Raw genomic sequence first — 16460 nt, forward strand, 5'->3', positions numbered from 1 at the left:
TACATACCGTCCTCCCTCTATATAAATTACATACCGTCCTCCCTCTATATAAATTACATACCGTCCTCCCTCTATATAAATTACATACCGTCCTCCCTCTATATAAATTACATACCGTCCTCCCTCTATATAAATTACATACCGTCCTCCCTCTATATAAATTACATACCGTCCTCCCTCTATATAAATTACATACCGTCCTCCCTCTATATAAATTACATACCGTCCTCCCTCTATATAAATTACATACCGTCCTCCCTCTATATAAATTACATACCGTCCTCCCTCTATATAAATTACATACCGTCCTCCCTCTATATAAATTACATACCGTCCTCCCTCTATATAAATTACATACCGTCCTCCCTCTATATAAATTACATACCGTCCTCCCTCTATATAAATTACATACCGTCCTCCCTCTATATAAATTACATACCGTCCTCCCTCTATATAAATTACATACCGTCCTCCCTCTATATAAATTACATACCGTCCTCCCTCTATATAAATTACATATCCTCCTAGATTTACTGATGGCCTGGCTCTCAGCAGCCATGTGCAGACTTGGACTCTCACTGCTCCCATCTTTCTCAGAGAACTGATGGGGATTACAGTAGTGCACTCTCTCCACTGACCAAATCCCCAACCCCTGAGTGGCTGTTACAGCGGGATCCCAACTGCAGTCAGCGCCAGCTCCCACTGTGATCTGGAGCGCTGTATCAGCGCAGCATGTGCGGCTCTCTGCAGCCTACGCCTGGATTAACAGCTCAGGCAGCAGGGACTTAAAAGACCTGTACGTACTGCGGTGATAAAGCACTCCAGAAGAGGGGGGTAATTAACGTCACGATATTTAAAAATGGACATCGTCGGACTGAAAGAAAGCAAATTAATCACATTCATTTGACTAATCTCACAGCCCAAACTGCAAGAGTTCATGTCCATTCAGCCACAAGAAAGAACACTGTTCAGGTGAATGAAAGTCATCCACGCCATACTCTGAAAAGCCACCTTTATGGATTGTGTAGTGGCAAGGGTACAGTCAGATAGAAAAGGGTCATCCCTAAGATAGTGACAAAGTTGGAGACACAAAACTCACTTTATTGTTTCCATAGTTCAAGGCTATGGTTCTGGTGAAATTAGGTTTCTCCTTGTGAAGTCTAAAAAGTATAGGGAGTCTTAGGCCTCTTTCACACCGGCGTCAGTTTTTTGGCCCGGATAAGAGCCGGGTGCGTTGCGGGAAAATGCGCAATTTTTCCGCGCGAGTGCAAAACATTGTCATGCGTTGCACTCGCGTGAGAAAAATCGCGCATGTTTGGTACCCAAACCCGAACTTCTTCACAGAAGTTCGGGTTTGGGATTGATGTTCTGAAGATTGTATTATTTTCCCTTATAACATGGTTATAAAGGAAAATAATAGCATTCTGAATACAGAATGCATAGTAAAACAGCGCTAGAGGGGTTAAAAAAATAATAAAAAATAATTTAACTCACCTTAGTCCACTTGATCGCGAAGCCGGCATCTCCTTGTGTCTCCGCTGCGCTAAACAGGACCTGGGGTGAGCTGCTGCATTAACTACCGGTTAAGGACCTTTGATGACGTCACTCCGGTCATCACATGGTCTTTTACCATGGTGAATCACCATGGTAAAAGATCATGTGACGTACCATGTGATGACCGGAGTGACGTCATCAAAGGTCCTTAACTGGTATTTAACCGCCTCCGGACCGCCTAACGCAGATGTGCGGTCCGGAGGCGGCAGCGCTGCGCAGAGTCACGCATATACGCGTCATCTCGCGAGATGACGCGCTATGCTGGCCCGCGCATGCGCAGTTCGGGCCGGCATTTCGTAGAGGAGTATTTCGTCAGCAACCTGCCAGCCAATGATCGTGGCTGGCAGGTTGCTGATTTTTAAAAAATCACAGTGCCAGATAGCAGATCATATTTGTAAATATGATCTGTTATATGGCTGCCTGCTCCTCTGCTGGTTCTTTTCGTCGGTTGGATCCAGCAGAGGAGCAGGCTTCACAGTGAGTAGCACCAACACTACACACTAGCCCCAGATCACCCCCCTGAACCCCAATTAACCCTTTGATCACCGCTTTGATCGCCCCTGTCAATCACAAGTGAAAGGAAAAAAAGTGATCAGTGCAAACTGTTACTTTTTTTTTTCACTGGTATTGACTGTTAGGTTTTAGTATAGTTTAGGCCCCTTGGTTAGATAGTTTAGGGATCGGTTAGCGCCCAGCCCACCGCACCGCAGTCCGTTATTCGCTGATTAGCGTATCGCTAATCAGCATTTGTACTTTTATAGTATCTGGAAGTGATCAAAACTGATCACGGTCAGATCTATAATTGTATTAGTGTCACTTTAGTTCTCCCTCCACCCAAAACGCAGTGTTTGCCCGATCGATCGCCCACACCCGCCCCACCGCAGTGACAAAAAAAAATTTTTTTTTTAGATCGCTGCACATTCACTTTACACGCGCTGCGGCGATAAAAAAAAAAATCAGTTTTGATATTTTTTATCAACCGCAGCGGCCTCCGGTACTTCGCTAGCCTCCCCTTTGTAAGACAGGCTTGCTTTTTTTTTCTTGGGTAGTCTCAGGGAATACCCCTAAATTTAGTTGCCCAAATGTCAAACAGGGGGTATTCCTCTGAAGAGGCCTACAGGCTTCTGACCCAGTCGGATGAGGAGTGGGTACCCTCATCTGATGAATCCAGCGGGTCAGAATACGAACCTGTAGAAAGCAGTGGCTCTCTGACCCAAAGTTCGGACGAGGAGACTGAGGTCCCTGATAGCAGCAGGCGTACCCGGCCCCGTGTCGCTAGACCACAGGTTGCGCAGGATCCGCTTCAAGAGCAGCAGAGTGGGGCTGGTGCTGTCGGATTACGTGGTGAGGCATACACCAGCAGCCCAGCCCTTCCTGGACCTAGTACCAGCACTGCCGTACAACCTGGTGAAGTAGCGAGCACCAGAAGGGCAGACGGTGGCACGTGCAGTAGTGACCCCGTCGCAGCCACCGCAAAGACGTGCCCGTAGAGCCCCAAGAATCCCAGAGGTGCTGGCAAACCCTGATTGGCAGTCCCCAACTTCAGCCGCACCTGTAGTTTTCCCTTTCACCGCCCAGTCTGGAGTTCGGGTTGAGACAGCTCAGATCGGTTCGGCCCTGGGATTTTTTGAGCTGTTCTTGACTGCGGAGCTCTTAGACATAGTTGTGGCCGAAACAAACCGGTATGCCACACAATTTATAACCGCTAACCCGGGAAGCTATTATGCCCAGCCTTTCCGGTGGAAACCAGTCCAAGTTTCCGAAATTAAAACTTTTCTGGGCCTCCTCCTCAACATGGGCCTAACTAAAAAGCATGAATTGCAGTCATATTGGTCCACGAACCCGATTCATCACATGCCCATGTTCTCTGCTGCTATGTCCAGGACACGATTTGAGACCATCCTGCGTTTCCTGCATTTTAGTGATAACAGCACCTCCCATCCCAGAGGCCGCTTTTGACCGGCTCCACAAAATTCGGCCCCTCATAGACCACTTCAACCTGAAATTTGCAGATTTGTATACCCCAGAGCAAAACATCTGCGTAGACGAGTCCCTGATACATTTTACCGGGCGCCTTGGCTTCAAACAATACATCCCAAGCAGGCGCGCCCGGTATGGGGTCAAATTGTATAAGCTCTGTGAAAGGGCCACAGGCTATACCCACAAATTTCGGATCTATGAGGGAAAAGATCAGACCCTGGAGCCGGTCGGTTGCCCTGACTACCTGGGGAGCAGTGGGAAGACAGTTTGGGACTTGGTGTCACCCTTATTCGGCAAGGGGTACCATCTTTATGTGGACAATTTTTACACAAGTGTGGCCCTCTTTAGGCATTTGTTTCTAGAACGGATTGGCGCCTGTGGTACCGCGCGAACTAGTCGCGCGGGCTTCCCCCAATGGCTCGTTACCACCCGTCTTGCAAGGGGGCAGAGGGCCGCACTGTGTAACGAAGAACTACTCGCGGTGAAATGGAGAGACAAGCGTGACGTTTACATGCTCTCCTCCATTCACGCAGACACGACAATACAAATTGAGCGAGCAACCCGTGTCATTGAAAAGCCCCTCTCAGTCCACGACTATAATTTGCTCATGGGAGGGGTGGACTTTAAATACGGAGACAACATCTGGTCATTGGTTTCCCGCAGAACCAGACGCTGGTATAAGAAGGTGTCTGTATATTTGATTCAATTGGCTCTGTATAATAGTTTTGTTCTCTACAGTAAGGCTGGGAGAACTGGATCCTTCCTCAAATTTCAGGAAGAGATCATCGAGAACCTCCTGTACCCAGGAGGTTCCGTGGCCCCATCCACCAGTGTAGTTAGCCGTCTACACGAGCGGCATTTCCCCAATGTCGTTCCTGGTACCTCAACCCAACCGTCACCCCGAAAAAGATGTCGTGTCTGTAGCAGGAGTGGAATAAGGCGCGACACCCGCTATTTCTGTCCTGACTGTCCTGACCACCCTGCCCTATGCTTCGGAGAGTGTTTCCGGAAGTACCACTCACAGGTACACTATTAGCATAGGGATCATCTCACCAGGACAGGCACACAGGGCTATTAGGGCCCATTCACTCACACAGCTGCTGCAAACGTCTCCTTTCACCTGGGACAAAGTGCATAACGCACTTCGCCACATCTTTGGGCGATTTGCGCTTTGCACATTGACCCATGGGGAAGGAGAGGTTTGTTCTATAAAAGGTAAAAAAATAAATAAATAAACACCAATAAGCAAAAAGGTTAATGTTCAGTTAAAAAAGTTAAAGTTTATATGTTCTGTTGCAAAGTTAATAAAATTATTGCGTTGTGGCCTGTTTTTTTCTTTTTTTTTTTCTTTTTTTACCTTCCAGGTGGACCAACCGATCGACTAGCTGCAGCACTGATGTGCATTCTGACAGAAGCATTGCGCTGCTGTCAGATTACACGCAAGTCGGTGTATGCGGCGCTGCAAGACGGGATTTTCTCCTCTGCAGTGACAGATACGTTTGCCGAGGCATACGAGCTGAGGAGGAGGCGGCGGCGTTCCTATGCTTTGGCAAACACTTTGTATGTAAAAAAAAATAAAAATAAAAAATCCCGGCAATGATTTATTCATCCACATCGATTGATGTGAATGGAGAAATCTGGTTTGCCAGGGCATACGAGCTAAGTGGGTATGGATGTTGGGCGGAGCTCCTATGTCCTGGCAGATGCCTTTCCCCTCTTTTTTTTGGGCAGAGATTTTTTCATCCACATTGATCGATGCGAATGAAGAAATCTGTGCCGTTCATTTTTTTTCTTTCAGCCCAGAGGCTGAACGGAAAAAAAAATCTCATTACCTGTATGCTCAATATAAGGAGAATAGCAGAAACTCCTAATGCTGGCCATACATGTAATGATTGCGGAGACCCTCAAATGCCAGGGAAGTACAAACACCCCACAACTGACCCCATTTCGGAAAGAAGACACCCCAAGGTATTCGCTGAGGGGCATATTGAGTCCATGAAAGATTTAAATTTTTGTCCCAAGTTAGCGGAAAATGAGACTTTGTTAAAAAAAAAAAAAATAATCAATTTCCGCTAACTTATGTGAAAAAAAAAAAATTCTATGAACTTGCCAGGCCCCTCATTGGATACCTTGGGGTGTCTTCTTTCCAAAGTGGGGTCACATGTGGGGTATTTATACTGCCCTGGCTTTTTAGGGGCCCTAAAGCGCAAGAAGAAGTCTGGGATCCAAATGTCTAAAAATGCCCTCCTAAAAGGAATATGTGCCCCTTTGCACATCTAGGCTGCAAAAAAGTGTCACACATCTGGTATCGCCGTACTCAGGAGAAGTTGGGGAATGTGTTTTGGGGTGTCATTTTACATATACCCATGCTGGGTGAGATAAATATCTTTGTCAAATGCCAACTTTGTATAAAAAAAATTGGAAAAGTTGTCTTGTGCCAGGATATTTCTCTCACCCAGCATGGGTATATGTAAAATGACACCCCAAAACACATTCCCCAACTTCTCCTGAGTACGGCGATACCAGATGCGTGACACTTTATTGCTGCCTAGGTGGGCAAAGGGGCACATATTCCAAAGTGCACCTTTCGGATTTCACCGGTCATTTTTTACAGATTTTGATTGCACACATATGGGCCCCTAAATTGCCAGGGCAGTATAACTACGCCACAAGTGACCCCATTTTGGAAAGAAGACACCCCAAGGTATGCCGTGAGGGGCATGGCGAGTTCCTAGATTTTTTTATTTTTTGTCGCAAGTTAGTGGAATATGAGACTTTGTAAGAAAAAAAAATAAAAATAATAATTTTCCGCTAACTTGTGACAAAAAATAAAAAGTTCGATGAACTCACTATGCCCATCAGCGAATACCTTAGGGTGTCTACTTTCCGAAATGGGGTCATTTGTGGGGTTTTTCTACTGTCTGGGCATTGTAGAACCTCAGGAATCATGACAGGTGCTCAGAAAATCAGAGCTGTTTCAAAAAGCGGAAATTCACATTTTTGTACCATAGTGTGTAAACGCTATAACTTTTACCCAAACCATTTTTTTTTTGCCCAAACATTTTTTTTTATCAAAGACATGTAGAACAATAAATTTGGCGAAAAATGTATATATGGATGTCGTTTTTTTTGCAAAATTTTACAGCTGAAAGTGAAAAATGTCATTTTTTTGCAAAAAAATCGTTACATTTTGATTAATAACAAAAAAAGTAAAAATGCCAGCAGCAATGAAATACCACCAAATGAAAGCTCTATTAGTGAGAAGAAAAGGAGGTAAAATTCATTTGGGTGGTAAGTTGCATGACCGAGCGATAAACGGTTAAAGTAGTGTAGTGCAGAAGTGTAAAAAGTGCTCTGGTCATGAAGGGGGTTTCAGCTAGCGGGGTTGAAGTGGTTAATGCAGTAGCTCACCCCAGGTCTTGTTCAGCGCAGAGGAGACACAAGGAGATGCCGGCTTCGCCATCAAGTGGACTAAGGTGAGTTAAATTATTTTTTTATTTTTTTAACCCCTCTAGCGCGGTTTTACTATGCATTCTGTATTCAGAATGCTATTATTTTCCCTTATAACCATGTTATAAGGGAAAATAATAATGATCGGGTCTCCATCCCGATTGTCTCCTAGCAACCGTGCGTGCAAATCGCACCGCATCCGTACTTTCTTGCGGATGCTATGAGATTTTCACGCTTCCCATTCACTTTTATGGGGCCTGCGTCGCGTGAAAATCGGACAATATAGAGCATGCTGCGATTTTCACTCAACGCACAAGTGATGCGTGAAAATCACCGCTCATGTGCACAGCCCCATAGAAATGAATGGGTCAGGATTCAGTGCGGGTGCAATACGTTCACCGCACGCATCGCACCCGCACGGAAAACTCGCCTGTGTGAAAGGGGCCTTAAGGTGGCCATACATGAGATTAAAGTCAGACAGAACGGCCTATTCCATCTAAATATTGTTTGGAAAACTAGCGTGAACCATCATTCTCGATGGTGGACCGCAGACTCTTGTCTTCCGAAAAAATAATCCGCCATGCTGGAAAACTTCAGCCGTTCACTGGCCAAAACTGCCTGTTGATGGCATGATGGGCTTATTTACATTGTGCCCAAGTACCAGGGAGTCGTATGAACGATCCCATGGACAACTAAACGTCTGCAATACGGCTGATCATTATCTCAAATGTATGGCCAGCTTAACAGGCCGTACATCTGGGAAAGAGAAAGTGTATATAACAACAAAAGCCTTAGTGCCACCTATTAGATGGCTGCTCTATAAGTCAATGTCTGGCCCGTTAAACAGGCCATAGAACAATGACTTGGTATATTACCGTAGTTAAAATCATGATTTATTTATATTTTTTTGTCACGGAAAAGACATTCATTCATCCGGAGACCGCTGTTTCAGGGGGGTTTCTGGCCCTTGTCCGTGCAGAGCATGCTACTGCTCTGTCTGGGTAAGAGGCTTTTGACGTGGATCTGGAGGAATTCATTTTCTCCAGCAGGTATATGATGCGGGGTACCCTGCTCTGACAAGGGACAAAAAACCTGAAACAGCTGTCTGCGGATAGAGGTCTTTTTCTTATGGACCCAAGTAATGGTTCCAAGGCCAGACATTCACCAATAGGTGGCAACAGAGAGCCGGCTTATGTATTTTACACAGCGTCCTGGATAACAGCTTATTCACAATTCAAGGCTCTGGACTGATTTGTACATTTTTCCAATTGGTCTGAATATTGCAGATGACAAACTAATAAAAAATTTAAATAGACCAAAATGAGTACAATGCAATAAGAAAAAAATGAATCGAAAGGTGTCCAGAGCCTTTAAAGGGGTTGCACCACGAAAAATACTTTAGTAACTGCCTGTAATAAAAAGTTTAGTAAAGCCACCAGGTTATTCAATAAAACCTATCTGTACTGCTTCACCTGCTCTTTGTTCTTTACCCTACCACCACAGTAACATTGCTGGTCGCACGTGCTCAGTTCCATCCTTCAACTGCCAACAGCTGTACCCAATGTTAGACACTGTGATAGTTACAGGGAGAGAGCTGTAGCAGGAAGGACACGGTAGGGAGCACTGGACCCATGTGAGGTACTATATGATGTCCGATTTTAAATTTTTACATCAATCTTCAGATGATCCCTTTAAATTTTTTCTTCACTGAAACATAGGTGTGCAGTCTGAACTGCAAAGAACAATCCCAGACCAGTGGCAGGCTAGTACAATGCATCCGTACAAGAAGCCTTTTTTCCAGCATTGGCCAATCTCAGTTTAGTCTGACATATTTCCAAATAATAAAGTTGAGTTAAAAGGATTGTCTAGCAGGGAAAAATATATATATTCCTGGGGATCTTGAGGAGGACCTTTCACAATGAAATGCAATGCAATCTGCAGGCAGCAAGTTAAAGAGTAGGAGAAGCTGAGCAGATTGATATATACCATATTTTTTTCAACATAAGACGCACTGTTTTCCTCCTAAAGTGCGGGAAAATGGCAGCGAGTCTTATGGAGCGAATTCTAATGACTACTTCCATTATGGAATATATGCAGGAGGTCTGGGGAGCGGTGAGTGTAGCACTGCACTGGCTGAGGTCTGATGGACCTGATACAGAGGCCTAATAGAGCTGGGGGTCTAATGGAGCTTTGGCGTCCGATAGGGGTCTAATGGAGCTTTGGCGTCCGATAGGGGTCTAATGGAGCTTTGGCGTCCGATAGGGGTCTAATGGAGCTTTGGCGTCCGATAGGGGTCTAATGGAGCTTTGGCGTCCGATAGGGGTCTAATGGAGCTTTGGCGTCCGATAGGGGTCTAATGGAGCTTTGGCGTCCGATAGGGGTCTAATGGAGCTTTGGCGTCCGATAGGGGTCTAATGGAGCTTTGGCGTCCGATAGGGGTCTAATGGAGCTTTGGCGTCCGATAGGGGTCTAATGGAGCTTTGGCGTCCGATAGGGGTCTAATGGAGCTTTGGCGTCCGATAGGGGTCTAATGGAGCTTTGGCGTCCGATAGGGGTCTAATGGAGCTTTGGCGTCCGATAGGGGTCTAATGGAGCTTTGGCGTCCGATAGAGGTGTAATGGAGCTTGGGGTGGAGGTCTGATGATGAATATATTTTTTCCTATATTACTGTTCTATATCCTAGGTGCATCTTATGGAGCGAAAAATATAATAGTTTTGTGGGATTCAGTAAAATGCTATCAATCACTGATAACGCCTTTCCCACGTACAAATTAAGTCAGAAAAAAACTGATTTAAATGCATAAATACAAGTATTACTGAAACTCTTCCTACAAAACTATATAAATCCACTCAGGTCCTCCTGCTCTATAGGCTGCCTGCAGACTGCACTGCATTTTGTGGTGACAGGTTCCCTTTAAAAGGGTTGTCTCACTTCAGCAAATGGCATTTATCATGTAGAGAAAATTAATACAAGGCACTTACTAATGTATTGGGATTGTCCATATTGCCCCCTTTGCTGGCTGGATTTATTTTGTCATCACATTATACACTGCTCATATCCAGGGGTTACGACCACCCTGTAATCCAGCAGCGGAAAAGGCTCTAGCCTCACTGGTGGCTGGGACCGCGGGAGTGCAGCACTTTTTCGTATAATGTGCAAGCACAGCCACCGCTGCTGGATTACAGGGCGTTCGTAACCCCTGGATATGAGCAGTGTATAATGTGATGACAAAATAAATCCAGCCAGCAAAGGGGGCAATATGGACAATCCCAATACATTAGTAAGTGCCTTGTATTAATTTTCTCTACATGATAACTGCCATTTGCTGAAGTGAGACAAACCCTTTAAATGGGCTATTCTTTGGGGAAATTATAGGGAAGGAGCGTTCCTAGGATAACTGCCCTGTAAAAAGGTGTCACTAATCACCCAATGAATGAGAAGACGCTTGTTCATCAGGTGAACGCATCGCCGATGTGGAACCTAAATCATAGTGTCTGGGCAGTAGATTGTGCCATTTAAACAGCAATCTGCTGCCCAGAAACAATAAATGTGTATAGGGACAAGTGATCCCTCTAGGAAAAATCGCTGGTCCTCACACAACAGAGGTGATTACTTCATACACATGCAGCTTTTACCCCCTGTAATGAGCAGGCAATTATTGGTAATGAACGGCTTGTTCCTGATAACTGCCTGCGGTGTCGGCTTCTGTAGAGGTCTTTAGAGTGGGTTAACAAAAAAATAATAAAAAGAAGCCAAATCACACCTCACCCTCACTGCTCCTGTTCCGTCGCTTACAGGGGGACCTGTTCAAAAAAAATTGTTCTATGTGGACCACTCCTTGATGTCCTTAGCATGTGTTTCCACTAATCCAGTGGTGTTGTATCTTACACAGCTCCAGCCAATGTCTGATCTCAGGCTCATGCGCATCTGGTCATCCATGGAAACCACTCAGTAGAGCTCCCAAGGCACAAACCTAGAGTTCCCGCAGGACACAATTTGCACACTACCTGCTTGATTGCATAAAGATCTCATTCAGACCTCTTCATAGCTTAACCACTTCATAGTAACAGGCTCCGAGGAGGGCGGAAACACAATAACTACCGTGTTTCTCCAAAAATAAGATCGGGTCTTATATTATTTTTCTCCGATTTTTTTTTTAGGGCTTATTATTGGGGTAGGGCTTCTTTTGGTTCCATGAACATATTTTATATAGACACATGCCAATTACAGAACAGTTCCTGGACAGTGTTTATATTAAATAGGACTATAACCCCCCTCATCCATAGGAATGCACCCATATACTGCAGTACATGGGTGCATTCCTATGGATGAGAGGGGTTATAGTCATATTTGGCACACATTTTCCATTCTGGTACCGTATATTGCCCCTGAGCTGTCCTTACCCAAGGGACCTAGGCAGCAATCTACGGTACCAGGGAGAGCAGATACGGCACGGGAGAGATGTAGAGAGCTCCTCTAGGCAGCAATCTACGGTACCAGGGAGAGCAGATACGGCACGGGAGAGATGTAGGGAGCTCCTCTAGGCAGCAATCTACGGTACCAGGGAGAGCAGATACGGCACGGGAGAGATGTAGGGAGCTCCTCTAGGCAGCAATCTACGGTACCAGGGAGAGCAGATACGGCACGGGAGAGATGTAGGGAGCTCCTCTAGGCAGCAAGCTATGGTACCAAGGAGAGCAGATACGGCACGGGAGAGATGTAGGGAGCTCCTCTAGGCAGCAATCTACGGTACCAGGGAGAGCAGATACGGCACGGGAAAGATGTAGGGAGCTCCTCCAGGCAGCAGGGAGAAGGAGATCCTCCTGCTGCCTCCTTCATGTAAGTAAGAACGTGCGGGCTGGCGGCAGTACAGGGCATACAGAGAAGCCGCCAACGTAAAAGTGAAGGGAAGCGCAGGCTGCTGGCATAATTTAGCATTCAGTGAAGCTGCCAGCCCGTCCGTCAGGTGCTGCTTAGTGCGGCTAGCGTCTTCACTGAAGGCTAATTCACTGAAGCCTGCGCTGCCCGCCCGCCCGCAGTTTCCTGGCAGCTCAGAAGCCATTAGTGAGCGCTCCTGAGCTGCTGCAGGCTGCACATTTCCCCGACCTTTCCTTTATATAAAATAAAATACGGCTGTATCTAGGGCTTATTTTTGGAGTAGGGTTTATATTTTAAACCTACTCAGGGCTCCAGATGGCGACCAAATTGGCTGCCAATGCGATTTAGAATTACTAAATCGCGACAAGACCGCTTTCACATTAAACTGACATGGGACGTGCTGATCTCAGTGCGTGCAATGTTCTTCTCAACAGCATAGGGAAGAAGGAGGCAGTCCCTCCCCCCTGCACCGCTGCCACCAATGGGCTGATAGAAGGGGAGGGGCTGTGGCCACTGCGCCACCAATGAATATAGTTTATGCTTAATACAAAACGCAGAATGCGCTGCGGGTGCCGGCCATATCTTATACCCGGCAGCCAGACTATGACTGAGCGCTGCGATCTGCCGCCATTAACCCCTCAGGTGCCGCACCTGACTGGTTAATAGCGGCGGATCGCAGTGCAGTCAGAGGCTGGGTGCCGGGTATGGGATATGGCCGATATGATTTTTTATGGTATCGAAATAGAGTAAAAATTTTGGTATCATGACAACCCTAGGTAAGACTTTTTTTTATATATATACAGATACCGTAATTATATGCATTTTAAATTTGGCTCCTGGGTATTTTTTTTTTTAGTCTGGAGCCCTGCTACTCACAAAACCCTGCAAAATAGTGCTAGGGCTTATTTTCGGGGAAACACGGTAGTACATTCTAGCTGGAGACGGGTGTCCTGGAGGTCTACACAGTATTGGACTCTACTGCTAACGGGGGTTTCCAGGGAATGCTGCATGCTTGGCAATAGGTTAGCTATGCTCGCGGCTGTTAAGGCCACATGCCATGCAATAACTAGAAGGAAACCATACTTTTCCATGATGTAATAGTTTCTCAGAACTGAAGAGAAGTGAATAGTCATTTACAGCTACTGTATCTACACCACGCTTAGTATACTTACCATGATACCACCATTTCGTTTTCTTTGGATTTTTGTTGCATGTTCTTACATAAAATGAGTTATCTGGAGGTCGTCTCTGAAAACAAGAATGAGAACATAAAAAGAAAACAATATAGACAGTTACAGGCCACACTGCAGCCCTACCAGCGGAGCGGAGGTGGTTTTCTGGAGGCACACGACACAATACTTGTGAGATACATCAGAAATATCCCACTATTATTAATGGAATGACTGGACAGACTACAAAACTGTGCTGTAAAATAGCCGGCAATTAGTGGGCAAGACGTCAGGGCCCCATGCTCCACACAGGGTCAATCAGCCATGACGTTAAAACCAATATTATGAAGGTCCTGCCTCATGCAGCATGGACTCCACAAGACCTCTGAAGGTGTCTTGTGGTATCTGCCACCAAGACATTAAATGCAGATCCGTAAGAGGGAATGTGTCACCAAAAAAATTACCTATTGTTTAAGTTAAGTTTTTATGTTAAGCAGGAAGTCTCAACATATTATTAGGCGTAGTGGCCAGTCCGAAAGCTGCACATTTAGATTTTTTAAAAAAAATAAAACATGTAGTTTGTGACATAAAATTAAATAAAAATCACCAGAAGTTCTAAAAAAAAAAAAAAAAAAGGTGTTTAACATGAAAGTGTCATCTAAGCAATATGCCATTTTCTGATTATACATTCCCCTTAAAGGGGTTGTCTCACTTCAGCAAACAACATTTATTATGCAGAGAAAGTTAATAGAAGGCACTCACTAATGTATAGCTATCTATATTGCTTCCTTTTGAAAAAAAAAAATCAATGGCCTATGTGCGCTCCCATGGTCTCGGCCACCAGAGAGGACCGTACTTTTTCCTTTAGTGTACAAGCACGGCCACCGCTGATGGATTGAAGGGTGGTCATAACCATGGAAACGAGCAGTGTATAATGTGATGGAAATGAATCCAGCCAGTAAAAGGAGCCATATGGACGATCCCAATACATTAGTAAGTGTCTTGTATTAACTTTCTCTATGTGATAACTGCCACTTGCTGAAGTGAGACAACCCCTTTAAGGCCCCTTTACATGGGCTAAGTTCTAAGGTGGAACCTCTATGTATCGGACCAGTTTTTCTAGCACAACTCACCAATGCAACATTTGACTAATTTCTGGGGAATTTGGAGGCTGAATCAGTTTTTGCATTGTGGCCAGGGCATCATCCTGCTTAAAGAGGCAATTAGGGATTACCACTATTACGAAGGGTGTATGGTAGTAACATATCAAAGTAACATCCATATGAATGCCAAGACCCGAGGTTTCTCAGCAGTACATTTCACAATGCCTGTGGGAATAGTATGAGGAACATGGCAAAGAGTACAATGTCTTGACTCAGTCTCCAAATTTCAATCTGACTGAGCATCTGTGGTATGTGCTGGAATGACTAGTCTAATCCATGACAGTACCACCTTGCAACTTACAAGATTTAAAGGATCTGCAGCTAATGTCTTGGTGGCAGATACCATAGAACTCCTTCAAAAGGTCTTGCGGAGTCCATGCCTTGTCAGGTCAGACATGTCTTGGCGGTATGAATGGAACCCACACAATATTAGGCAGATGGTTATTCTGGCAACTACTGTTTCAAGTTCGGCGTACAAGGTTCGGTTTATGTAAGAATTCAGTTATGGAATCTACTACCACGGACCATAAGTTATAATCAGAGATGAGCAAATTTCATATTTTAAAATTCGTTCACGCTTCGTTTGGTGGTAAAAGCAGAATTGCGTTATGGATTTAGTTACTACTGACCATAATGCAATTCTATGACGGAATGCATAACGGAATGCCTTTAGAGGCATTCCGTCATAATAGACGTCTTTGGCCTGCATAACGGATCCCTCTAATTCCGTTATGCAGGGGAGTCCTCTACTGCATAACGGAAAAGGGACGGATCTGTTATGCAGGCCATAGACGTCTATTATGGCGGAATGAATAACGGAATGCCTCTAAAGGTATTCCGTTATGCATTCAGTCATAGAATTGCATTATGGTCCGTGGTAACGGAATCCGTAACGCAATTCTGCTTTTACCACCAAACGAAGCATGAACAAATTTTCATAACATGAAATTCGCTCATCTCTAGTTATAATCCATGATAGCGGAATCCATAATGGAATTCTCAACCTGAACCTTGTACGCCTTGAAAACACAAGTTTGCTCTTCCCCAGTGATGGTCAGTTCGCAGTGTTCGCCAGCGAACACATGCAGGCTGCCATCTTTAGTAAGGTAGACTCACCCGTCCGGCGATGCGCAGGTAAGCACTTACCTGTGCCGGGAGAGAGTCTGAAATCAAATGCAGTCACTGGGAGCAGGCAGTTCCAAGAGCAGCCCGATGATGAAGGCCCCCGGCGGCTGTTCTCGGAACTGCCTGCTCCTGGTGACTGCATTTGATTTCAGACCGGCTCCCGACACAGGCACAGGTAAGGGCTTACCTGTGCATCGCCGGACGGGCGAGTCTACCTTACTAAAGATGGCAGCCCGCATGTGTTCGCTGGCGAACACTGCGAACTGACCATCACTGCTTAACCCTACTGGGTGCTCTTCATAACATGAAGAAAAGTGTAAGCCTCTGTGGCAGAGTTTCTATCCATGTATCATTGCTAAGAGATGCGAGACAGGAGTAACCCTGGAGATGCCTGCAGAGTACAAAGGGATTACTCATCAAGCGACACAGGTTGCCTGTGGAGAAATGATCATAGGAGTAAAAACTAGGTTACATTCCTGAGCTATAAATGAAATGACCTCGTTTAGTCTTTACGCAGATAAAATACACTGCCCTGCGCCGGACAATACTCCTGCAGCAGTGAGGAGCCAAGAATGGGAAAATATCCGAGCATATGGAGAAAATATCTGGGCTTCAATCTGTACAGGCTACAGAGTGGAAGAACCAGCCTCAATACAAAGTTAGATTTTATACACAGTTGTTTACACAGAAATGCCATAAAAACCCATATTCAGTATGGAAACAATTCAAGCAATTTCTATGGGGAAAAAAAAAGTCTAAGCAAATTTGTGTGTGAAGTGTCCCTGAGCCTTTGACATGTCATAGCGATATTGGTCTTAGATCAGTGGGGGTCTGATCGCTCGTACGAGGAGAGAGAAGCCCTGACAGTCCCTGCTGCAGGAGACAGGCTCCACAGAAAGTCTACGACTCCATCTCGATTGCATCTCCTACACAGAGGAGGGACAAAGTGCTATGTCAGCACTTCCCTGTCCTCATTTTAGCGATCGGTGGCAGTCTCAGCGCTCAGACCCCACCTATCAAACCCTGTGATACGTCACTATGACATATCAAACGTTTTTTTAAAGTTCAGTGACTCTATAAAAGGGTTGTAAATGATTACAGAAACATGACTCATTTCTTCTAGAAAAAGCACCACACCTG

The 16460-nt window shown here is 45.2% G+C and overlaps 1 protein-coding gene across 1 annotated transcript in view; it reads right to left on the reverse strand.

Annotated features, from left to right (window-relative positions):
* UBE2W (ubiquitin conjugating enzyme E2 W) overlaps window positions 1-16460 on the reverse strand; it is a 43716-nt gene that overhangs the window by 9863 nt on the left and 17393 nt on the right. The window contains exon 5 of the mRNA XM_044294671.1: window positions 13036-13111. Within this exon, the coding sequence (XP_044150606.1) occupies window positions 13036-13111 (76 nt within the window). The remainder of the gene's footprint in view (window positions 1-13035; window positions 13112-16460) is intronic.

The sequence above is a fragment of the Bufo gargarizans genome, chromosome 5 (assembly GCF_014858855.1).
Source record: "Bufo gargarizans isolate SCDJY-AF-19 chromosome 5, ASM1485885v1, whole genome shotgun sequence".
NCBI classification, from domain to species: Eukaryota; Metazoa; Chordata; class Amphibia; order Anura; family Bufonidae; genus Bufo; species Bufo gargarizans.